Raw genomic sequence first — 26463 nt, 5'->3', positions numbered from 1 at the left:
TCCCGCGTGCCGCAACCCGCACCGCCTTTCGCCGCCGCGCGCCGCCTTCCCCCAGCGCCGCCGCCGCCGCCGCCGCCGCGCTCACTGGCTGACCCAGGGCGGGCGCCGGGCTGCCGCCGCGAGAGAGGACCACCAGCGCCGCCGCCACCACCACTTCGGCTCGGGCCCGGGCCCCGGCCCCGGCTCCGCCCCGGGCTCCGGCCCGAGCCCCCCGGCCGGCCGGGCGATGAAGTGTCACTACGAGGCGCTGGGGGTGCGGCGCGACGCCAGCGAGGAGGAGCTCAAGAAGGCCTATCGGAAGCTGGCCCTGAAATGGCACCCGGGTAACTACTCCGCAGCCGCCGCGGCCCGCAGCAGACGCCTCGGCCCTCCCCGCCTTTCTCCCCCGTCTCCCGAGGGTCGCTCCGGGGACCTGGCCGTGCCCGGACCTGCCCGCCCAGTAACTCCCCTCGCCCTGGGCGCCGCGCCCGCGCCCCGCCAGGTGGCCCCCGCGCAGCCCTGGCGATGGGTGTCCTCGGCCCCCCGGAGGACGCGGCCCTCCACCCCCGGGCTGCCCTCGACCCCGCGCACCTCGCCCCTTCCCAGCCGCGCCCCGGTTCCCACGTGGCCGCTTGGCGGGGAAAGCTAACCTCCTAGAGACTTCCCTGCCCCTCCCACCCCTCCGCAGACGGCCCCGAGCGGGGAGGGGTCGCGAGCTCTTCACCCAGCCCTGCCTCGGGCTTGTCCCTTGCTGGAGTCTCCTGCAGCTCGGCTTCCCCCGGGCTTCCTCCTCGGCTGCCCTTAACTTCACCAAGGAATCCCAGCTACTTAAGTGCAATTAAGACAGAGGAACTAGTAAAATGTCTTTTAAGCAGCTGTGTGTTTTTTAAAATTGTGTTTTGTTCTTTTCCCTTTTGGTAGGCTGAGTGCCCCTGCACCGTGTACTTCACTTTGGGCGTTGTGCAGCTTAAGGCTTTTAATTGAGGTCTTCCCTGGTGAAGTTTATGTGCTTACTTAGAAGCATGCTTCCTTTGAATGTTTTATTTGGTTGTAGTCCAGGCCTGTGCGACCTTTGGAAAGTAGTCTGATCTTCTAGACTAGGAAACGAAGACAGTATTTGAATCTCAGCTCTTTGAGGTTGTTAAGAGGCTTTCACGTTAGTGCTAGTCCACATGCATGCGTATAGAGTCTCTGAAATGCTAAAACGGAGCCCTCGGAGTCTTGTCTGGAAGACATGCCTTACACACAAGAAAAGTTAAATACGAATTGGTAGTTGGATTAACAGAACAACTAATAACTACCCCAGGAATTCCGGGGAGGGAGTTTTCACTGTGTACTGAGAGGCAGTGAGGCTTCCCCTCGGCAGAGGAGCCTGGCCCATAGCTGGGTCCTAGAAGAATGGGACTGGGAGAAGTGAATTTAGCAGTATGAGAAAGAGCACCGTGGTGGCCAGAGGATGGCCCAGGGCACACAGTTCGACCAGAGGCAGTGTTTACTGGAAGTCGGAAGATACAGCTTGAGAGAAGAGTTGAAGGAAGGGCTCAGGACCCAGTCAGAAAGTAATGGTTATAGTTGATGGAACAGGAAATAAAAGTGTGGGTGTGTTGCTTAAAGTTGTAGTGATGACCAACAGAGGAACTAAAAAAATCTGATGTGTATCGGAAGAGAAGAGGTAAATGAACTAAATATTCATCTGGAAGTCGTTAGCTATATCCAAAATTTAGGCCCAAAATTAGTGTAGAAGCATGGTCTTAGAGTAATACGGAGTACCATTAGAAATCGAGTTAGGCATTCGTTGACTCTGGGTGAGAGAGAGGATTGAGGCTTGTGACCAAATGCATATATAATTTTTATGACAGTATTAAAACGTTTTTGAGTCGTAGTTTGATATTAGATTGTAAAGGGCTTTGAGTGTTAGGTGAAGGACTGTGAAGTGTGTTTATCTGATAGTGGAGTTGAGGCTGGTTTTATTAAGATGTCTTGGGAAGGTCCTGTGAAGGCCACTTAGTAGGGTGAGGAGGGAGCGGGGACAGAAGTCAGGTAGAGTCCACTGGGCCCAAACCAGGCTTGGGGTCCGTGGGAGGGGTAAGGCCTGGGGTGAAGAGAAGCTGACAAAGAAAATTTACCAGATTTGGTGATTAGTTGGAAATCAGTTCAAGGAAGAATGAAAATGTTACTAAAATATGTTAACTACTTTGAAACCAAATGTGTTAGGAACTGAATGTGAACAGCTTCTCTGAGTGTCATCAGAATTCATAACATCCTAAGTATCTTGGTTTGAAGATGCCTGTACATATAAGGGATAAATACTGGCCCAGGAGACACAAGATTTTGATATGCTTTGCTTTGCTGGCTCATTAATTTAAGTTTGTCACTCAGCAAATGTTTAATTTCATTCTGTGTACAAGATACCACTGCGCTAAATGTTTCCAAGGTTGATATATGGGCTGTGCTTCAAAGACTAATATGTACCTCATCTAGAAAGGCTGCCCATTTTCATTATTAAAAAAGAAAGAGATTACCTTTGTTTTTGTTACTGAGGAACTGAGAATAACTTCCAGTAGGTCAATAGCACTGCCTAGTGAGGTCACTCCTTATGAAAGCCAGGCTTTCAGTAATTCATCTGATGACTGTTCCCTGCACACCTTACTGTGCAACAAGACAGGAGTAGTCCCTGCCCTGTTGGCCCTGCTGTCTTCTGGGAGACACAGAGGAACAGTCACTTTCCATCCAGTGAGATAAGGGCAGTTTGAGGGAGATCCAAGGTGCTTATGAGCACATGTACTAATTTGGATTAGGTTTTCGTGTGGAATAGATGTGCATCCCTGAAGAAGTGACATCTACATCGAGACCTAAAGCGGGAACACAGGGAATCCAGGAGGTGGGAGGCAAGAGAGGGCACGACAGAGTCTAGGAAGGGAAAGAGGTGAGCCTGCCCAGGTGAGCAGGGGCCAGGTCTTGAAGGCTGTGGTAAACGCCTTAACCTAAGGGCATTGGGAAACTGTTGAAGGGTTGGAGCAGGGGAAACGATAGGTTTGTATTTTTCTAGCATCTTTCTGGCTGTAGTGGGGAGAATGGATTGGAGAGGGCAAGGCTGGAGGTTGGGAGACCAGCAGGTCCAGGGACACTGATGTGACCAGAATGATGAGTGGACCTGGGGGTGGAGACTGAGTCGTGCTAAAATTCTCAGTGAGTAGGGGGAGTAGCTGGGAGATGAGTGGACAGTGAGAAGGAGGGGAAGAAGGAGAGATGGCCAAATGGTCTGAATCTCGGCGGAATGCTGGTTTGTACTCAGGGGTAAATAGAGGATCACTGACCAGGAGGATGTCAGCTTCGCCACCAGACCTGCTGTATGAGAGCTGTGCTGGAGCCCGAGAGGCCTGTAGGCAAGTGGTATTATCAGGGAGCCTGGCTTCAGTCAAGGCAGGGATTAAAAGGCACAGTCCATAAAATGTTCCAGAAGGTAGTGCAGAAACATTTGGGAGAAAGTGGAAGAGGGCGTGAATGGATCAAAAGAAAAGCACAAAGGATAGTATCCAGTCATTTAAACTTTAATGACTGGATTTGCAATACCTGTGGCTTTTGAATTTGGCTAATAATTAAGATAGACTTTCCATTTTTTATGATTGCTTTTTAACTTACTACACTTGTGTTCAACCTCCTAGTCAAACAGTTAGTTATATTTAAGTGAAATAAAAGCCATATGACAGATTGAAAAGTTATTTAAAAAAGAAGCTTCAGTAAGTGATTAGATCTCACTTTCAGATGGTTTGTTGGTGAATTTTTTGTGTTAAAAGCTTTAGCTCTCACCAGACTTTTTTGAGGAAGGAAAGAAGGGAGTGGGAAGAAACAGGACAGCAAAGTACAGTACAGATTAGAAAGTGGAGAAGAACCACCCACCTACCACCCCCAAATAGTCACCTTTTTCTTCTCATGTCAGGAGATTTAGTTGCTGGCTTTTTCTGCCATTCTGCTTTAATTTGAACTATGCTTTTTTGTTTATCTGACCAAAATGAAATTAACGATTTGATGAAGACATAGAAATCATGAGCTGGACTGTCACCTTGGAGGCATAACAGGATTCAAGCGTTTAGCTACACGTGCCAGGAAGCTGGCAATTGTAGTCAAACCAAATAGCCATTTCATTTTTCTCATGTAGTGAGCAATCCAGAGGTGGCCCATCTTGGTAGCTCCAGCTGCTTGATGAAGCCATCGAAGACCTGCTCCATCGTCCCGACCCTAAGACCTGGGTCCTTGCATCACGTGTAAGCAATTAAGCCTCAGAGACGTTCATCGCTGTCATGTGGAGGTGCAGAGAGAGGCAGGCGAGCCCCAGCGTAGCAGGTCTCCTCCATGAGGTCCTTGGACTCTGCTCAGCAGCTGTCAGAGGGGGCCTCACCCACCATCTGAGATGGCAGTGGGGGATGCCAGGCAGCAGCATGGTGGAGGAAAGGATAAAGCAGGGACAGAGTGCATGCTGGTGGCTGTTCCAGGAAGAGTCACAAAGCCGCCATGGAATACTTTTATAGATTTTACTGACCGGAGCTTGGTCAAGGCGGGCTTCAAGGGACACTGGAAATGGAGTCTATTTTGGGGATCAGGTGCCCCCATAAAATCAGGATTCAGTTGTTAGGGGAAGAAGGGCATGAACCAGCAGCCTCGGCCTCAATCCTCATAATCTGCCTGCAGGCATTATACCCTGGCTTTGGGCAGGACACGGGATGAGTTAAGGGTATAAGGTGAGTTCCACCCAGGTCCATCCCTTTCATCAGGAAAAACAGTGCTTCTCCTGGGAAGCTTCGCTTAGTAGATTTGTGCTTACATCTCATTGGCTAAAACTGGGTCACCTGAAAACCGCAACTTCAAGAAAGTCTGGGGAGGTGAATTTTTTAAAGTGTGTATTTTACCACTGTGACCAAAATCAGGGTTTTGTTAGGAAGAAGAAGAGAATGGATATCGAGTAGGCAACTAGTAGTATTTGTCACAGAGTAGTAATAAAAATCTGAAATAATTAAATCTAAAATTACTGAGGACAGGATACTGAGTGTCCTGTGTTTAGAGCCCAGTTGCAACAGTGCCACAAGATGGAATTTGATAGTACTCATTGGAAATAATGGAAACCTAGCCACAGTGGCTTAGTAAGTTAAGGATTTATTTTTCTCACCGCAAGAAGGCTTGGAGGTAGGTGCCTGCTGGCATTGTTTCAGTGGCTAAGTAATGTCACTGTGAATCTCTTGACTTTTCCTGCATGGTCTCAAGATGGCTGCTGCAGCTCCAGCTCTCATGTCCATGTACAAGACAAAAAGAAAGAAGAAGGAAAGAAAATACACTAACAGACTTCTGCTTTCATCTCACTGGTCAGAACTGTGTCACATGACCCTTCCTAGCAGCAAGGGAGGCTGGATAAGCTAAAATACTTGCTTATTTTTTAGCTTATCCAGCCTCCACAGTAAAGGCTGCAAGAGAAGAAGGAGGGGGAGGTGTTTGGATAATCTAACCTTTAGTATCTGCCACAGAATGGATTGAGTACTATATTTGAGTTAAAAAAAAATATTGTTACACAGTTATCAGTTGGTTTACCAGTAATATGAAAAATACTTGAAACTTTGTCAGTATAAATTTAACATGACTTACTGTGACATTGTTGCTAATATAATTAGCTATAGTGATTAAAAGTAGAATGTTAAGGAATTAATGAGTGGCTCCTTGATCATCGCACTTTGACTACATTTGAAGTAGAGTATATTGTGTGCATGAGAAATGGGAGATTTAATCCAGAGAAGAGGTAGGCTAGGAGGTGACCCATGGGCAGCTCTGTGGAAAGGGGAGTTAGACTTGCATTGTATTACTTACACAGCTAGGCTCCTGTGATGGAGCTTTTTTGTTTCTGTTTTTTTTTTTTTTTTTAATTCCAAGGGAGCATGATTCTAAAAGAATATCTAAAGCTTTTTGTGTTTAAGCATCTTAGTAAAAAGAGCTATGGCAAATTGCTGCACTTGAGAAAGTGGTGTCGGTGTCAGTTGTTGAGCAGAAGGTCACTTGAAGGACCTGGGACTGTGTAATGGTATCTGGAAAGAGGAGGTAGGATACCCTTGAGGGCCTTGTTTTAAGACTATTTCTGTCATATTTGTTTTCTTAGAAGCAAATACTGAGTTGTAGCTTAAGGAGCATTGATGTACTCCATAGTAGATTCAGAATATTTTGCTTTCTGAGTTTATTAGTTATCTATTGCTGTGGGACAGATTACCAAACACTTAGGGCTTAAAACAACACACAGCAAATATATTCCTTACATGGACTTACGCGGTTTCTGGGGATCAGAATCTGAACCGTATAGCTGGGTGTTTGGCTCAACGTTTCTCACGAGGTTGAATCGTCACTGTCTGGGAAAACCCACTTTCAGGCTCACCCCTGTGGTAATGGCAGGCCTCAGGTCCTTGTCGCCTGTGGGTTGGAGGCCTCCATCCTTCACCACGTGGGCTGCTCATAGGCCACTGGAGGGTCCTCATGCTGTGATCCAAGAGAGAGCGAGCGCCCAAGATGGGAACTGCAGTCTTTCATAATCCAGTCTTGGAAGTTACGTCACCACTTCTGCCGCCTGCTTTCAGTCCCACAGACCGGCCCTGGTGACATGGGAGAGGACCACTCAGGGTGTGAATGCCAGGAGGTGGGGGTCCTTGGGGGCCATTTTAGAAGCTGGCTATCACCCTGAGGCAAAGATGCTTTCTGAATTCCACGGTTAAGGAAGCACAATTAAGGGAAAAGCAGTTAGTATATATTTTTTAAACTTTATGAGGTTTATTTTGGTATATGTTGATGGGAAAGAAAACCTTAAGGACAGTGGTAAAGACAGATGAAACATAACCTAGTACTAAATAGTAACAGCCTTTCTATAAATGGTTGACTATATATTTTACTCCTTCTGAAAATAAAATATATGCTGCACAGGGTTTTCTATTTGTGGATATCCAGACTGAGTGCTCGGTGACGCACTGAGATTTAAAGCATGATATTCCTACTCAAGTTGATGCTTGCAACAGATCCTGATTACCAGCTGTCATCGGTTTTCTCTGTTTTTCCCTAGTTGTCTTTCTTCGTTTTGTGCATTCATTTATTTATGGCGTTTCTGATGGATGAGGTCCCTTTTAGAGTCTCTCCTCTGTTTTTTCGATGGCTGAATTTCTGTGCCTTTGTTTTAACAGATAAAAATCTGGATAATGCCGCAGAAGCAGCTGAGCAATTCAAACTAATCCAAGCAGCGTATGATGTGCTGAGCGACCCTCAGGAGAGAGCGTGGTGAGCACCTCGCTGCCCCCCGACCCCGGCGTATCGAGCTGGGAAGCGTGGGCAACAGCGGGTTTTCTAAAACGTTAGTACGTTAAATGGTTTGGGGTATGCTCTGAAGCACCAGTCACCTGTTCATTGTGTAAAATGCAGTGTGTTGGAAGGAAGGAACCTTAGAGAGGATGACTCCAACTCTGATTTCATAGACAATGAAACACAAAGTTTGGCGATAGTAGATAGGTTTAATTTTGATGCTTATGAATACCTTCTCATTGAATAAGGTCTCTTTGATGTCTGACACATTTGTTGATGTCAGGAAGGGAAGAATGTTGACTTTTCCTTAAAAAACAGATGTAGTGTTTTCATCAAGAATTGTAATATTTTCCCAAGAACCACTTTATATGAAGAAACTGAGTTAAGCTTCTACATCTGTGACGGATTCTTTAACGAATGATGACCTGATCATTTAATGCCGTTTCCAAACAAAAGTTTCTACATTTGAAGTTTTGGGTTTTGAGATTCTCAATGAACTTTTCGCTACAAAGGAGAAGGTTTTGAGCCCTGACATAACTGTGCAAGGTCCTGCTGTTACAAAGAGCCAGTCTTCTGTAGTGTACAGCACGGCTGCTGTCAAGAGGGAAAGGCTATAAAGAAAATTCTTGTTATCTTTTATATAAAAACCAGAGAATCCTAAATTTTTCTCCTGAGGAGTTTGGAAATCTGGCCTTAGAAGTGCTTTTGCTTCGTATATTAACACATATATGCGGAATATAGAAAAATGGTACAAATCAACCGGTTTGCAAGGTAGAAATAGAGACACAGATGTAGAGAACAAACATATGGACACCAAGTGGGGAAAGCGGGGTGGGGTGGGATGAATTGGGAGATTGGGATTGCCATATATACATTACTAATCGGAAAAAAAACTGTATACTTTAAATATATGCAGTTTATTGTAAAAAAAAAAAAAAAGTGCTTTTGCCTTCCTTTGGAAACTTTGAGACTCTTTTCCTGCCCTCCCTCTGCTCTAGCTCTTCTCTAGATTTGTTTTCAGTTGCGGGAATTCCTTTGTCTTTTGTTTAAAGCCCCTGCCTGTTAACTTTCCTGTCATCTGGAGGCAATACTGCTCAGTGGCGAGAAGCATGGTCCTTCTGGTGCAGGACACATGGTTTTGAATTCTAGCTCTGCTGCTTATTGGCTTTATGGTTGTGGGCAATGTTATGTAATATTGTTGAGCTTCAGTTTCCTGTTATATCAAACAAGAATAATAACTAACTTTACAGAGTGAGGGGCAGTTGTATGTGTATGAAGCTCCTAGGTTGTTTACATAAGCATTGGAAGGGTTTTAGTCTGGTCCATGTTGGTAAATTCCCAGATCCCAAATGTGTAATTAGTCTGTGGACCAGATGATGTCCACTACTGCCTTACTTAGGAAGGTTTCTTTCTTCTGAAAGTGCAGCTACCTTTCTGGAAGCGTCATGGAAATTCCCTGGCTCAATAAATTCCCCTCTTCACATCAGCTAATACCATATAATGCCTATAATGCACTGGGAGTTGCAGTCATAGTTTTAATCAGCAGTTCTGTGAAAGATTATTAAGTTTTTGCCTGTTGATATTTTTCTTCAAGTTTTTTGGTTGTAGCATGACCATGTTAAAATGTATAATAATTATATTTTGACTGTTTCAGAGTAAGGAATCCTTTTGAATGCTTATTTATTCAGCCCTCATTGATGTTGCTAGTTTTTTTTGTTTAGGTATGATAATCATAGAGAGGCTCTGCTTAAAGGTGGGCTTGACGGGGAATATCAAGATGACAGCTTAGATTTGCTTCACTATTTCACTGTGACCTGTTATTCTGGTTATGGAGATGATGAAAAGGTAAGAAATAAACTCACTGATAATTTCTTATCAAGCACTTAAGTAAGACTCTCAAAAGCAAAGAGAATTCTTAAAAATTATTCTACAATAGAAAGTGAAACAGTGTTCATTTTGAAAACTGAAAAGTATTGCCTTCCTATTTAAACCGTCATCATATAAAAACCTTCATTTGAAACCTAAATGTGCTTGCCGTGACAGAACTTGGGACTGTAATTCTTTAACATTAAAGTTTTTCATGCTGCATTTTAAAATCTTACTCTGCTTGAACTATAAAAGTGTCAAGAATTTGTGTTTCTGTTACTGTTTTTTAGGGCTTTTATACGGTATATCGTAATGTTTTTGAAATGATTGCAAAGGAAGAACTAGAATCTGCTTTAGAAGAGGATGTGGAGGATTTCCCAACTTTTGGAGACTCCCAGAGTGACTATGATACGGTAAAAGAAAAATTCATTGCCATTTTGTAATTAGCATTTATCAGTGCGTTTTCCCCCCATTTCTTTATTTGAAAGAAGAGGGTTCTAGATCTCGGTCTTGTACTGTGACTGTCTTCCTCTTTGCTTTCCTGATCGCCGCCCCTCTTTACTTTCCCTTATTTATGGACCATGGTCCCATTCCATTAATTTCCTCATCAGCTTCATTCTGAAGAGTTATTTTGTAAAGCCGTCAAAGGACTTTCTCTATTAATAGTAATGTTATATATGTGAAGGAAGGAGGTTAGATGTTTTGCAGTAGCAATATTTGCTGCCTTACTTAAAAAAAAAAATCCAAATAAAAAATTAGCACTATGCTTATTTTCTTTGTCACTAGGTAGTGCATCCTTTCTACGCTTATTGGCAGAGTTTCTGCACTCAGAAGAGCTTCGCTTGGAAGGAAGAGTATGATACACGACAGGCTTCAAACCGCTGGGAGAAGCGAGCCATGGAAAAGGAGAACAAAAAGATGCGGGACAAAGCAAGGAAAGAGAAGAATGAGCTTGTCCGTCAGCTCGTAGCTTTCATCCGCAAGAGAGATAGAAGAGTGCAGGCTCATCGAAAACTTGTGGAAGAACAGAACGCAGAGAAGGCGAGGAAAGCCGAAGCGATGAGGCGGCAGCAGAAGCTAAAGCAGGCCAAGTATGTGGCGCCAGCTGGACCCTGTCTAGTTGTAGGTGCCGGTCACAGGAAGCATCAGTGGATACCTGATGTGGTGCTTTCATGGGGGGTTGAATCCTCATCCTGGCTTCATCCTTTTCTTTTACATCCTGACATGGTATGACGTCTTTTCGTCTACTGTGGAAAAAATTTTCTTTTGAGTTGTTTTCCTTCAGAAGCTCTTTATACTTGAGATCCTTTGCAGACTCTTGTAACAGTTAGTAATAACTAATGTTAATTGAATTCTGATTCTGTACAAGGCCCTGTTGTAAGTGCTTTTCTCACAACAATTCTGGGAAATAAGTTCTGGTTTTTATCCTCTTTCTTTTGAGGAAATGAGACAGGCCCAAGATCACATAGCTAATAAATTACAGAGGTGGAAACTGGATCCCAGAAGTCAGTCCAGTGGCCTGCTTTTAAGCACCACACAATACTTTGTCAGTATACTCTTAGACATTTAGTTCATCTTAGTGCCTTTAGAATTTTGTTGTTTTGAGTCACTGTAAAAGCATTATGTCTAGAGCATTATGGAATTCTTTAAAAAGCTATTCACTTATTGAAAGTTTTACCCACCTCATCTTTGGAAAATTAGCATTTTACATGACACTTTTGGTTTAAAACAACCTGAAGACTTTTAGTAAGTTGCTAACAGTTATATGTTTCAAAACATCTAGTGGAGCAATTAAAATCAACCACATAACCGATAACAGACTTAAGTGACTTTGCCCGTTCCAACCGAGCACAGGTTTTAAGTTGGTAGGCACTGACAATTTGAGAGGAAGAAGCTCTCTAGGGGATGGATTTTAAGCCCTCAAAATACATAAAACCAATGCAGAGACTGTGCTGTGTGTGTCTAGGCTGGCAGAGCAGTACAGAGAGCAGAGCTGGATGACGGTGGCCGATTTGGAGAAGGAGCTCAGGGAGATGGAGGCGCAGTATGAAAAGGAGTTTGGAGATGGGTCAGGTGAAGATGAAATGGAAGAACGTGACTTCAAAGACGGACAGGATGGTAACTTCCTCCACTCATTAAGAAACTGTAGGAAAGAAATGTTCTTGTGTGCGGGGGTTGTGCGCTCGGGGTGCTCACGGGTGCCCGCACAGGGACAGCAAGAAATGGGAGGCTGGGTTCCAGCCAGTTGCTGCCAGTTTCATGTTTTTTTAAAGGGAGGCTGGAAATCTGGATTTTTAGGTGCCCTCTCCCAATTTTTAAATATGGCAGATAATTGAAATGAAAAACAATTTGTTACGGCCAAGCGAAGGCAGTCTGGAAGTAGTGTAATTGCGGTAATTTCATTAACAAACTCTTTTCTGACCATGGTTTGTACCATTTGGCTGCATAAATATATTGAGAAGTCGGCGTATTGTCAGGTGTAACTGGTTAGTTTTAAAAAATGCAGTTAAGCAGTAGGTCAAGTTTTAATAGTAACTCTTTCCAGAAAAGCTGGTATTGTGCAGGAGTCTACCTGGTATATATAACTTGTCTCATTTCTTCTTGTAGAGGGGCTTCTCTTGGTGTGCTGAAATGTCTTTTTTCTACCTCTGTCATTAGAGCACAGGCATATGACTACCTTAAAAGGAGAGGACTGGGCATCGTTGAGAATATGTTAGGTATACCTGACTTTCCCCACCGTCTCTGGCTGTTCCTTGAGACGTAAAATGAAATGATCTAAACGTAGTTTAGTTAATTTTACCTTATTTATAAATGTGGTTTTCCAGACTAGTAGTTCAAATGATAAAATTGTTTTGTTTATTCCAAATGATTAGGAAATGAAGCTTTTTTTAATGAATTAGAAGCAGTCTGTGTGAAAGTGCCTTGAGTTATGAAGCACTGTGTAAATGTGAGGTGGCATAATTATGTCGAGTTTTACAGTTTATAAGGTGCTTTCACATACAGGATCTTGCTTAATCCTCACACTGTGTCCCTTAAATGTAGGTTTTGCTCATAAAATTATCTCTGTGTTACTGATGACGAAACTGAGACTCTGAGAAGCTCTGGCATATGTCTGAGAACATGTGAGAATATTCGTAGATCCAGATTTTGTCCAGCCTTCTTTATTAACTATTTGAATAATCAAACTATTTGAAAGTGTACACATAATTAGAAAGTATCTTATACTAAAGCTTGGCAGTGTTTTGATCATTTATGATTTCAGTGAGACTGTCCTTCAACATCATGTTACCATTACTTATTATTTAAAAAATTTTAGAATATGTAAGAAATACCTTGGGATCTTTGTTGATCCCGTAATGAATCCAAAATGGGAATCAGTTTACTTGTTTATTTCTTATAAAGATAGAGTATGGGATTGTGCAGAGACTTTCAATTGGTCTTGGATTCTGTGGTCTATATTGATAGTAATTATTCCGTTGTAATAAAGTTTCAAGTTTGTAAAAGTCTGTAAAGACGATGTTAAACTTTACATGTAATATGTTATTTTATGACTTATATTTCTCATAATGATGAAATGTCATCAGCTAAGCTTATTTAAGCATGTAAGAGTAGATTATAAGTATACATGTGCTTATACCAAATCTTGCTCAAGAGATTAAACTAAGACACCTTTGTTGAAAAAACTGCTTCGTGGTAGAACTATGAAAGTGACATCTGATTTTCTGAACTTAGCTCACACTCAAGGCTCTGAGAATTTTTTGAATCTTCTAAGTAGACATATGAAAAGAACTTGAAAGGTAAAGTGATCTATTTGGAAGCCTTCCCTTATAATTCAGTGCTGCTTTTAAAAGGCCAGCTCAAATCCTAGTAACATTGTTTTTTCTTGGTGAGGAAGTAACAAATTTTAGTTTCTAATTTGTGTGCAACTTTAGATCCTTACTAAAGAGATGTAACTTGTTCTAGATTTATGTTCTAATCAAACAGGATTCTTACTATAGGCTTCCCTCTCATAGGTAAAGACAGTGACGAGGCTGAGGACGCAGAACTTTATGATGGCCTTTACTGCGTAGCGTGTGATAAATCTTTCAGGACGGAAAAGGCGTAAGTTTAATATCTTTGAACTCACCTCTTCTTTTGAGGTGAAGTGTAACACTTTGAAAGTCCTAAAAAAAATGCTTGTAGCGGTTGGTCACTAGCCCTCACCTGTCCTCTTAGGGGTGGGGTGGGTATCTTCCCAGCAGGGGAGGGAGAAGGATTTGTACCAGCAGGGGAGGGAGAAGGATTTGTACCAGCAGTTAAGCCTGCTGTACTGTTTCTTAGTCATGCAATGTTCCTGTGTAATAGCTTTTTTTTAAATGCGTATGCTGTCTCCAGAAAGAAACATTGCTTGCTTTGGTGAAGAAGGCAGTCACCCAGGCAAGGGGGCTAAATTGAGGCTAGTGGTCTTTCTCCGTGGGTGGTGCCAACCCACTTCCAGCCGTCACGCTTCCATGCAGGCCGTTACCACCAGCCCGAGACCTTGAAACGTGTCCTGCCTGTGGCGTACTTGCTGAAGTGGAAGGACTTTATCTTAGGGGAACAGTGACGAAGAGAGAAGTATAAGTAAAGGATGCTGTCGTAAAGCGGGCGGGGGTGGAGGTAGAATATGGGAAAAAATGAGAGTAGAATTAGCAACGGAAAAAGTAAGCCAAACGTGCAGTAAAGGAGGAGGAAAGGATGGAAGTGGGGCTGTGGGAGTCCTAAGTGGTATTACTATGCAACCCCAGGGAAAAGTGACAGAGTAACAGGAGGAGTGGTGCGAGGCAGACATGTTAGAGTCAAGCGAGGAAACAAAAGAAACAGGGAAGGAGATTTGGAGTTATTTTTCATTTGGCAGTGATATGGAGCAGACAAGTTGCGCAAGTAGAGTGTAGAGTGCCTGACTCACCTGCTGCTCATACGTTGCCCCATTTGCACGTGCTCATTGTCTCTCCACACACAGACAAGGTTTTTTCCAGAATAATCTGAGAGTAAGTTACATATATAATGCTCCTTTACCTCTACATACTTCAGTATTATATTCCTTAAGAATAAGGACATTCTCTTGCATAATAATCACAGCTGTCAACTTAAGGAAATTTATAACATCGATGCAGTACTTTTATTCCATTTACTGCCCATATTTCGCTCTTGTCAGGTGAGCCTTTATTAGTGTCCTATGTAGCATCTTCCCAACTTCAGTGCAGGATCTAGCCTAGGATCATGTGTTGCATTTATTTGTTTAGTTTCACTTAATCTGAACCAGTTTCCTTGTCTGTGCCATTGACATTTTGGCAAAGAGCTGACCTTTAAAATGTTTTCTTAAATAGAATATTTCTCGTTTGGGTTTGTCCATTTCCTCATGATTGGATTCAAGTTGTGCATTCCTAGCTGGAATACTATGTACACATGTGTTGCTCTCAGGGTTTCTGTCTGGAAGCGCGGAAGTCTGTCCACCCCTCATCGGCGGTGATCATTTTGGTCATCCAGGCAAGATGTTTTCTTGTCTTTCCCCTGTGTAGTTAGTACTTTTCCCCTTACAGCATGTTTAATATGTGAGGAGACACTGTAAAGCCCTGCAGATATCTTTCCCTTCATTGAAATTTCCTTTCTAGATTTCGCATCCATTGATGATTTCAGCTTGTACCAATCTTGCTATAATCATCTCAAAATGAGGCTTTTCTGGTGCCAGGGCTCCTACATCATAAGTCATCATGTGCCCTTCTGCTGTACATAAGAACATTTCTCTGTTGTCAGTTTGAATTTATGAATTTCTTTATAGTGTTTTAAAATTCATTATTGCCCTTTCCATGCTCAAAATTTCCCAAATGTGGTTGGTGAGAATTCCTTCAACCTGGCTCCTGTGTCCTTTTGACATGTCCCAGTCATATCTTTGAGCACTTACTTTCTGGCACAAGATGTTCCAGTTTCTCCAAGGAACCTTGGTCTTAAGGAGAATTTTAATGGGAATGAAAAGTAGGCAACCCCAACTAGAAAATCCACATCTGAACAGGATGAAATAAAGTAGATAGTGACACAAGTTTTCTACTTTTTAGTTTATCTAACTCTCATAGCTTAAGTGTTGTCAGTTCTACTTAGTGAAGTATTATTTAGTTGCCCATGGGAGCACTGAAATAGACATTACTTATGGAGTTTCAGACAGAGGGGTAGAGATGTGTCTGAATTTACATTTAGGGTAGTGGGAGTGAGAAGGGAGACCTCTCTTGAAAAAAAGCAAAAGGAGGTGAACTGTTCTTGTACTTCAAGGCCTCACATCACCATTTCTCAGATCCAAAGGATCTTCCTTTTAATGTTAGAATCTTGCTTGGTAATTTTCCGGTTAGCAAATACTTAGTGATTAAGCAGAAACAGTGATGAAGGTTTGAATTCTAAGAACTGGTAAAGAAAAATGGAGAATTTGGCCAAAAAAAGATAGGAAGAAAATATGTAGGTAAGAGGACAGAGGAAGGGGTGGGGAGAATGCTGGCACATAGGAAGAAAGAATAGTCATGGCCGCCTAGTGTAGTAAATGCCTAAGGAATCTTCACAGGGCTCTGTGTCTCCTTACAGTATCACTAATATGTAGCTTGGCTGTACTTGTCCAGCAATATACTTGGGTGCATGTGAATTGATCCCATTGCAGTCACTCATATGGGCTTGTTCTTTCAGCATGAGGAATCATGAAAAATCAAAGAAGCATCGGGAAATGGTTGCGTTGTTAAAACAACAGTTGGAGGAGGAGGAAGCAAATTTCTCAGGACCCCAAACTGATGAAAATAGTCTGAATGCCAATTCTGAGGAAGAAATGGAGGATGCACCAAAACAAAAGTACTTCTAAAAGTGTCGCTAGACCTACTTAGCACATTTAGAGATTGTATTTAAGTGCTATTTAATCTCAAAGAAGTTATTTTGTTATGCTAATATTGTCTGCGTTTTTTCTAGTTCAGAGAATTTTATAGTATTGAAATGGATAAAGACATGATGTCAGATATAATTTTTATAGAATATATAATTAATAAAAGCAGTTTTATAACTGGGTAATTGATATGTTAATAACTAATTACTATCAAACCACTGTTATATTTTTCTAAAATGATAATTGGATATTTTTCTTTTAATGCTTTATGATTAAATATGTTTTAATGTTTTACTTCTCTTTGTATCACTAGTATTTCAGTATTTTTTCTTTTCACTTAGTCAAGTATTTGACATTTCGATTTATATTTGTTCTTAGGCTTTCTAAAAAACAGAAGAAAAAGAAACAGAAACCAGCACAGGTATGTTGAAAAAGTTTTATTAACATTCAGTATCAAAGTTGAAGCGCTCTTATTTATTCACCACAATCTGTATTAAGGAGAGGGACTTTCACTCCCTAGTTTCATGTTGATTGTAAAACAGACTCTAAGGAGTTGAAAATATTTTGGTTTTTCAATGCTTTACCTCATCATATATATGTGGTCAGTTTACCTATTACTGTTGTCTGTGTGTTTAAAAATTTTGCATGTGGAATTCCCATAATACATGTTAGCTGAGGGACAATATTAAAAAAAATCTGGACACATGATGACAGAATTTTTAAATCAATATAATAGTTCAACTCAAATATCCAGGTTTATTCTACCACCAGTGTAAATAAAATTTTAGAAAGGGAACATTTGCTTACCCACTTCTGGGCATGTATCTGGAAAAAACTTTCATTTGAAAAGATACATGCCCCCCAGTTTTCATAGAAGCACTATTTACAATAGCCAAGACTTGGAAGCAACCTAAGTGTCCATCAACAGATGAATGGATAAAGAAGGTGTTGTGTATATATACAGTAGAATGTTATTCAACCATAAAAAAAAGAATGAAATAATGCCATTTGCAGCAACACGAGTGGACTTACTGAGTGAAGTAAGTCAGAGAAAGACAAGTATCATAAAATAGCGCTTATGTGTGGAGTCGAAAACAATGATATAGATGAACCTACTTACAAAACAGAAGTAGACTCACAGACATAGAAAACAAACTTATGGTTACCAGAGTGGATAGCGGTGGGGAGGCAAATTAGGAGTGGAATTAACATATACACACTACTATATATAAAATATATAAATAACAAGGACCTACTGTATAGCACAGGGAACTATTTTCAATATCCTGTAATAACATATAATGGAAAAGAATCTGAAAAATAATATGTATGTATATAACTGAATCACTTTCCTGTATACCTGAAACTAATACAACATTGTAAATTATACTTCAGTTTAAAAAGAAGTGGTTAAAAAAGGAACATTTGCTTAGAAACTTGTAATGATGGTGATTCTTGAAAAAAAAATGTTAATATTACTCAAAAATTTAAGTAGTTTAAATATTTCATACTGGGGGTCCAAATTTAACCTCTGTCTTAAGAATTATTTTTAAATAAAAGGGTATTATGTGGTTACATGTGTAACACAATCTTAAGGATTTTTTGAACTTACAAAAACAAAATGAACTTGTCCATTTTACTGAGGATGTTTGATGGTTCTACAGGGAATGGAATTGATTTCTGTGCTATCTTAATATAAGCTAAGTATATTAGCTTATATTAAGTATTTTTTTCTTTTTTAAGCTCTTTATTGGAATATAATTGCTTTATACTTTTGTACCAGCTTTTGAGGTACACCAAAGTGAATCAGCTGTATTTATACAAATATCCCCATATCCCCTCCCTCCCTATATTAAATATTAAATGTTAAATGTAATTCTTTTTAAAAATTGGAAATGTTTTTAAGAAAACTTAGGTAACACTAATAATTTTACATAAAACTTTAGATTTGGCTTATTTATCCAAATGGCTATAATATGTTTGATAATTTTTATCTGTTTCATATTCCAAAAATGATATATGACACGTGAGTTAATCACTATTAAAATTGTGACTTGGAACTTTTTGCCTCAGTTATAAAACCACATAGCAAATTAAATGTTCCTTTTATAAAATGACTCACATCATCTTCCACCCAAAGACTATCTAGTTGTTAGTTTAGAACACTTCCTCTCTTCTTGTGTGTCAGAACCACTGGAATAAAGACAAAATAGAACGGAGAGGGATTTATACCTGATAGGTCCTAAAGATGGCAACAGTAAGGACAGATATTTGTATTCTCTTACCAAGGAAGATGTTTCAGTTTACCACCTCTTTTTTCCTCTCCAAACTATATGTATTCCTTGATGATACCTCTTGTTTATGCTTTCTGATTATATCTGGGAGAAAGCCCCAATTCATATCTAGTTTTATATGGCACTTTTCCTGGATATTTTCTCAGCTGTTTTGAAGAGGAAGGTAGATAAAAGAGCAGGAAGCAGCAGATACTGAGAATCATGAAACTTCAGGTTGGGAGTTTTCTGTGTTGTCGAAAAAATTTGCATAAGCCAACAAGGATTGTAAAAGAAAACCCAAGGGGTTTTTTTTGTTTGAATGTAAACAACCCCCTAGCTGACAGCAAAGAAGAATAATGCAAGAAACGTTTGAATGCAGCACTCTGAACACCATCCGTGGGGCATACTCTAAAGACAAAATTAACTGCAAAAGAAAGAAATTTTCAGCTTTACTCAGGAGCTGTTTTGGTGGTGTTGGTGTGGTGTTTCTGAAACTGTTTTATACGTATTGTAGGATGGAGCAAATGCATAAACACACTACTGTTGCTGGGAACCAGACTCTCTGGTGGGGGAGGGGAAATACCGGTATCCATTGAGGGAAAGAGAGAGGAAGAACACTAATGTTGGACTGGGATTAGAGGTGTCAGGATGAGCTCATGATGTGAAAAAATAAATAGCACGTGTATGAGCAGTGTACACTGAGGGCCTAGAAGCAGTGATACCCAGTGGCAGTGAGCATACGTAATTCACACATCTTGTTTCTAAATCCCCTGCCCCAGTGAAAGGAGTCAGGGTTTGTCCTTGGAGAAATGGCTGATTCTAAGGCTGAGACAGGGAAGGTACAAAGTGAGCCTGGATTATCTATGATAGAAATAAAAAGAGTATTCAGACATTGATGGGGAAAAGTCAGAAGTACCCAGGAGTCAGCTTAAGTGTTTGCCAAATGTGGGGAAATTTGAGTCATCAAAAAGAATAATGTGATAGATTTTTACACATTGATTTTATTTTAAAAAAAAAAGTCATGTATCTATTTTGAGCCTAAAAAAAGAGAGAATTGGAGAAAGGAAGCAGACAAGAAGGCTTCCTTCCAAGAATATGAATTAATACAAATGCAAATGGCAGGACTAATAGAAGCAGAAAAATCACTGTTGTGTATGCACCAATGTAATAAATGGTTCACATAAGAACCATCAGTAGAGGCCAGATCCATTGGTAAGTAGTTATTAGGGAACAGGATGTTGACACAGTCTCAGAGTAACACTCTGCACACACATTACTTATTAAAAAAAGAAAAAGGTACTTAACAGAAAAAAATCCAGCAATACCATCTTAATCAAATGATGAGACTTTAATCACTGAAAAACGGGAACTGACATTTTGCTTCCTGATATAATGTACTGAGGACACAGAATTGTCCTTGTAATATTCCTGCTAGAAATGTTTAACTTGAATCGTGAGGAAATAATTAGATGAAGCCAAACTCTGGGACGTTCTGTAAAACAGCCATCAAGTTGTTAGTATCATGAAAGACCAAAAAATGGAGGGGTACCGTTCTGGAATAAAGGTGACTAAAGAGACATGACAACTAAATGCAACACCGATCCTTGATTATATCTACTCCCAGGGGTTACAAAAAAGGACGTTACTGGAATGTGAATATGGAGTATGTAACAGATAACGTCAGTGTTAAATTCTTGAGTGTGGAGAAGGAATTGTGGATGTGTAGGAGAGTGTTTCTCTTCTTAGGAGATACGTGTCGTCTACCTGCAGCTTTCGTAGTTCCAGGGTGGAGGCAGGGGGAGTGTGTGTGCAGAGGGAAGGAACATAGGAAAGCAGACGTGGCAAAACGTTACCTGAGACGAACAGTTGCATTTAGTGAAGATATGTTTGTCAGGTGTTTTTTCTTTTATAATACCTATTTGTTGTTGTTGCTTTCTTTATTTCCTGATTGTAAAATAGTTGTTCATTGCAGATCATTTGGAAAATATGGAAGAGTATAAATATTATCCCTAATTCTGCCTATAGATATTACTTAATGTAGAATTACATGGTAATCAGAGGTTATATTTAATTTTCTCTCTTCCATTTTTACAAATATGTTCTATTTTTTCCACACAATTGAATCAGTATCTTTGGAAACATGATTTTTAAGAGCTCCATAATTTTCCTTCATATATTCAACCATTCACTTATTGAGTATTTGGATTATTTCCAATTTTCCCTACTTTAATATTTCTGTAATGGGCATTCATGTTCTTAAGTTATTGTCTGCCTCTCCTTTTTATTTCCTGAAGATGTCCTCCTACCTAGCGTGTACAGGACATTACCATCGTTTATTATGGCTATTTGGCAACAGAATGTAAGAAGCCAGTAGTATCATAGTATTTATTTTGTAATGGCACATGTTTTCTTACCTAGAATTATGATGATAATTTCAATGAAAATGAAACTGGAGAGGGAGTAAAGGTTGACCTGGAAGATAACAACCCAGATCATGACAGTGCCAAGGAATTGGAAGTTAGTCCGCAAGAAAATGGTGGTGTCACAGAGGCTGTGGAACTGTGTGATGACCCCAAAAGTGAAGCTAAAAGGTAAGTCAGAGTTGCGTGTTGTTTTCTATTTACTTAATGCTGGTGGGGAGACCAGCTTTTCATCTATCAAATAAAACTGCCTTTCCCATGATGGTCGCCGTGACTTTCACACACACGTATGTTTGCAGAGGACGGCGTTGGAGGGAGAATGCTAGACGGTGCGTAAACATTTCAGCAGCGTGGCCCGAAGCAGAAAGGGGTCACGTGGACCCAGTTTTTGTTTCTGTTATCCTTCGAGGTTCTTATTTTGTCCTGGGTCAGTAATCCTTGGCACTCGCCTGAGAGCAAGGGTGCAGAGAAGGCTGTGCCCCACTCGCCCAAGCGTCACTGACCGAACCTCCACGCTCGGGCCAGTCGTCCTGCATTCAGCCCTGGTGCAGGTCGCCAGGGCGTGTGTGCACAGCCTGAGGCCCCCGTGCTCTAGAGGCCCAGGAGTCCTAGTGCTGCACAGGCCACAGTGGTTGGCCAGGGAAAGGTCTCGCTCGGGGGAGGTGGTGTTCCTTTTCCCCTCCTTCCTCTCCTTGTCTCACTTTCTCGCCCCCATGCTCCTCCGTTCCTCTAGAGCAGAATAATTTCTTATTCCTTGAGGAAAGATCTGAACAGTAGGCAGCCTCAGGTTCCTGTCACAGGACCATGAAAAAAAGAGTTGAAATGACAGAGTGAGGTGGCAGCCTGAGTTGAAAATTCTCAACACTGGAGCCACAGTGAGGGGTGCGGGGTTTAGTACCATAAATGAGGGGAGAGACGCCACGGAGGCCTAGGGTAGGCCTGGGGCTGTAGGAAAAGGAGGACAAGGAACTGCACAAACGGGTAATGTGGACGCCTGCCTTGAAGACTTTGGAGAGTGGAAAGCAGGAAGGGAAGGTTGCACGCTACTCTGATGCTCAGTGTGTGTTCCCATTTTACACATGAGGAAACTGAGTCTGGGTTAAATGACTTGCCCCAGAACAAAAGCTGGGCAGTGGGGAAGCTGGCGTTTAACCCCATCTGCCTGACTACTTGAAGGACCCAGTTCAGCTAGCTCTGTGGGACCCAAGCATCCTGTAAAGGTCCCTTGGGGGCTACTTGGGTGCGTGAGGGGTGGACCAAAAGGTGGGGCTCCAGGCCCTGTGGCACCTCCATCTAGAACTATTTTCATTCATTTTCCCTGTTACCTCCACATGGGATTCATTTGGGGGAGGAAAAAGGGTTTTCATTGCTCAAACTCAGACTTTAGCAACTACTGATAAAGTTCAGCTTTCTCACTTAATGATGTGAGTAAAAGAATCGGAGAATTCAGGTAACCTCTTCACTGCTGAGGAGCGGTGGGGCTGGGATAGGATCCCTCCCGGGTATCCAGACGCCCAGTGCCTTTTTGCAGGACGCCTCTGCTGCTTCTGTACAGTGCATGAATGCTAGATACCTAAAACACGTGTGTTTATCTAGGATACTTTTTTTTTTTCCTTTTTTTTTTTTTAATTGAAGTATCGTTGACATACAATGTGATTTCAGTTTCAGGTATTACAACATAGTGATTTAACATGTATATATGTTACAAATTGGTCACCACCCTAAGTCTAGTAACCGTCTGTCTCCATACAAAGTTATTGCAGTATTATTGAGTATGTTCGTATGCTTACATTATATCCCTTCTAGAGTACTTTTTAAAAATAAGGTCTTAGACATTTCTCCAAAGAAAACATACAGATGGCCAAGAGGCACATGAAAAGCTGCTGGACATCACTCATTATTAGAGAAATGCAAATCAAAACTACAATGAGGTATCACCTCACACCGGTTAGAATGGGCATCATCAGAAAATCTACAAACAGTAAATGCTGAAGAGGGTGTGGAGAAAAGGGAACTCTCTTGCACTGTCGGAGAACAGTATGGAGGTTCCTTGCAAAACTAAAAATAGAGTTACCATATGACCCAGCAATCCCACTCGTGGGCATATACCCAGAGAACACCATAATTAAAAAAGGCACGTGCACTCCAGTGTTCATTGCAGCACTATTTACAATAGCCAGGACGTGGAAGGAACCTAAATGTCCATCAGCAGATGAATGGATAAGAAAGATGTGGTACATATATGCAATGGAATATCACTCATCTGTAAAAAGCAGTGAAACTGGGACATTTGCAGAGACATGGATGGAACTAGAGACTGTTATACAGAGTGAAGTGAGTCAGAAAGAGAAAAACAAATATGGTATGTTAACAGATATATGTGGACTATAGAAAAATGGTACAAATCAACCGGTTTGCAAGGCAGAAATAGAGACACAGATGTAGAGAACAAGCATATGGACACCAAGTGGGGAAAGGCGGGGGGGCTTGGGGGGGAATGAATTGGGAGATTGGGATACCAAATTGTATACTCAATATGTGCAGTTTATTCTCTGTTAACTGTATCTCAATAAAAGGTCTTAAAAAAAATTAAAAAAATAAAAATAAGGTCTTAGATATTAGCTTCAGAAATGTGCTGCTGCCTTTCGTAATAGTAAATTGTTCTTTGGGAATATCATCCTAAATTTTCTTGGATATATTTGTGGCCTATCTGTGATGATATTTTTATAGATTAATAAATGTTAATCTGTTGCCTTTTATGTCATTGTGTCTTTTTCTTGATGCTTTCAAAGCTGGGTGAATACTGCATGATGCTGTGCTACACTCCTAATCAGCAGCTTGTAAATGTATAGGCCATTTAACTTACTACAGAATCCTGGGTTCTGCTTGAAGAATGGAATACTCCTTCAGTGCTTGGCAGCATTATAACTCACTGGTTATAACCCATCCTGTCTGTTCTGTAAAATTAGTTGCGCTCAGATTTTACCTTAAGAATCTGGTTAGCACAAATGAGTAAAAGTATGAGAGGACTAAGGAAAATGAAAATTCATATAGAAGATTAAGTAGAAAGATGTTCTGGAGTAAAAGCAGAATGGGAGGAAACTGACTATACTGGCTGGCAGTTTCTGGGTTATAGAATACAGGGGCGAAAAACCCAGAGATCAGCAGAAAGGACATAATCTTTTAATAAAAGAAAATTCTTTACATTTAACAAATTTAATTCTATGAAAAATGCATTGCAGTGTCTGTTTTTATCACGTCACTGTGGAACTGATGAAATGTTGGTCGTCAACTGGATCAGGTTTGACAAGTTGTGTCTTTGGGGAAATACAATGTCATAGATTATTTGTGAGCACTACTGGTTGGCTGTGAAGATGGTTTGCTTCTTTAAATGGAATATTAAGTACTTAGCTTTTTTACAAAAATACACTGTATAGAAGTTCAGAGATATTTTAGAGGTCTTGTTTTAGCTTGTGTTTCAACTTTTAAGTAAATTCCTTAGTTTTTGTGTCAGATTTGATACCTAATGATCTCTAAAGTTGTTTTTTAAAGCTGTTCATTTGACATGTGAAAATTAGTTCACATGGCCATTAAAATGATTGAATTGGCCTTTAAAATGCATGTCATTCTTTTAAGTCTTATTCGGAGCAAGATGACAGTTAAAAGGGGTACATTATTATTGGATTATGCTAAGTTTTTTCATTTATTTTCCAGTGTTTCTAAACCCAAAGGAAAGAAAGCCAAAGATGCTAAAAAGTCTGTCAAAGTACCTGCTGAACCACAGAAAATGGTAGGTCAAAATAATATGGATAGATCTTCAGTGGACCTTGTTGTTTAAGCAATATAATCCGAATTCTTAATTCTAATTCTAAAGATGTAAGTGTGTATTTGGTGAGCCCTTTCACACCTGCTACATAGATGTGGATCTGTCAGCAGTTTTGCTTGATGAATGTAGAATTTATGTATGTGCCACTGACATTTTAAAGTAAACAAAAGCACACTGGACATGTCAGATTGTACCAGAACAGCTACTATTCTGTTTTCCATTAGTTTGAAATCCAAAGCCTTGTCCATGTGGTAGATGCTGTTGAATGTCTCAAGACCCTTAAAGTTGATGGTGTTGGTTAGTGGGACTCAACTTCCAAGAACAGCTGCCTCTGTCCTGAGCCTGTCTTGGTAGCTGTCCATTTTGTTAAAAGATCTTTATTTTGCAGTTGTTTCATATTTAATCTCAACATGAAAACACTGCTCTCAGATAATAATACTTGCTTTTATTTATGATTTTTTTTCCCCCTTCTCAGGGTGATGTTCTCATCAGCTGTACAACCTGCCATAGTGAATTTCCATCCCGGAATAAACTTTTTGACCATCTAAAGGCCACAGGTCATGCAAGAGCACCTTCATCATCATCTTTAAACAGTGTAACAAATAGTCGAAGCAAAAAAGAGAAACGTAAAAACAGATAGAAATTCTACCATTGCTTTTTCTTTTTGATTGTCCCTAGATTTTGAAACCAAAAACTGAACTGAGATCATCTAAAGAGGTAAAATTTCAGTGATCTGAAATTTATCGCATTGTGAAAGATTATTTTTTATCTTGTAAAAACATTTTTTTGTTTAATATATATTTTTTAAACATTTCATTAGTGCTTGAATTCTACTTTTTGCCATCTGAATTGACTTGAACGTCTCAAAACAGGTAAATATTGTAAAGTATGCATTCTTGACTTCTGCTGGCTCATGTGGACAAAACAGTGCAGGGAGAATTAAATTATTTTAACACATACAAATGCTCCTTTCTGTTTTACTTCGTGAATTTCACATTAAGTGAAAGTATTTTTATATAATTCAGTGTTTTTGTGTTTGGTTATGCTTCATGATCTGTTTAAAACTTGAATCGTTTTAAAATCATCGTGGATTTTTTCCACCTGATACCATAACTCCAGTTCTGATTTTAAAACTGTTTCTAAATAACTTGTTAATTACTGCATTCTTTTCCCTCAAGGACAATGATAGGTAGAAACTAAATGAATATATATGGTTGTTTTTCAAGGATAGTATCTCTTCAGGGTATAATTATATTGATTTACCTTGAGATTTTACTGGTAATTATCAATGATATATCTTTTGGTTTTTCACTCTGATTCAACTCATGGAGGTGGAATGAATTAATTTACAGGGTGCAGCCTGCTTAGGCACAGTAGCAGCTGTAAAGCATGATGGATCAAGGTAGCAGATGGTTCAGAATTTACTCTGACTCTTTAACAAGGGATATTCTGCCTTGGGTTTTTTTTCCACTGTTTTCAGAAGTTCTTTTGTTTTTCCCATCATTCAATGGATAGAAATTTTTTAATGAAAGATTTTTCACTAGGGCTGATATTTATGCCATCTGTTCTGTAGCAGAGATGAATGTTAAATCGGAAGAAATACGGAGGATCTTTATAAGTGAGTGTGGTCAAGTATATGCATCAGTGACGAGTCGGGTTTTAGGATGGATTGAACAGGCATTGCTTTTAGTTGGTCTTGAAAGTAACTTTGAACTCACTAGCTTGAAATCTGTACTTGCTGTTCAGTGAAGTTACTTCTCTCCTTATGTTCTTGAATCTTCAAATGAAGCAATCTTCTGTTATGCATAAGCTCTAAAACACAGGGTCCCTGATGGCAAGGTCTTTTCTGAAAGCTTCGTGGATAGTGTTGATGGTGTGGATCATTCTGTGGGATGGACTTGAAAATAT

At 40.5% G+C, this 26463-nt stretch overlaps 1 protein-coding gene across 2 annotated transcripts; it reads left to right on the top strand.

Annotated features, from left to right (window-relative positions):
• DNAJC21 (DnaJ heat shock protein family (Hsp40) member C21) lies at positions 1-25525 on the top strand. Of its 2 annotated transcripts, XM_057710083.1 has the most exons (12): positions 8-323; positions 7182-7275; positions 9018-9141; positions 9453-9575; positions 9949-10253; positions 11129-11280; positions 13176-13263; positions 15850-16008; positions 16415-16457; positions 20728-20900; positions 24444-24519; positions 25031-25523. In XM_057710083.1, exons 1-12 carry the CDS (start codon positions 227-229, stop codon positions 25193-25195), a joined length of 1599 nt encoding a protein of 532 aa, XP_057566066.1. In that variant the 5' UTR covers positions 8-226; the 3' UTR covers positions 25196-25523. The 2 variants fall into 2 exon arrangements, with proteins under 2 accessions (XP_057566067.1, XP_057566066.1); XM_057710084.1 differs by lacking the exons at positions 11129-11280; positions 13176-13263 and having other exon boundaries at positions 1-323; positions 25031-25525.
• Positions 25526-26463: the final 938 nt, after the last annotated feature.

The sequence above is a fragment of the Hippopotamus amphibius genome, chromosome 15 (genome assembly GCF_030028045.1).
Source record: "Hippopotamus amphibius kiboko isolate mHipAmp2 chromosome 15, mHipAmp2.hap2, whole genome shotgun sequence".
NCBI lineage: Eukaryota > Metazoa > Chordata > Mammalia > Artiodactyla > Hippopotamidae > Hippopotamus > Hippopotamus amphibius.
The sequence above is the reverse complement of the archived record's forward strand: the minus strand, read 5'-3'. Positions and strand labels throughout refer to the sequence as shown.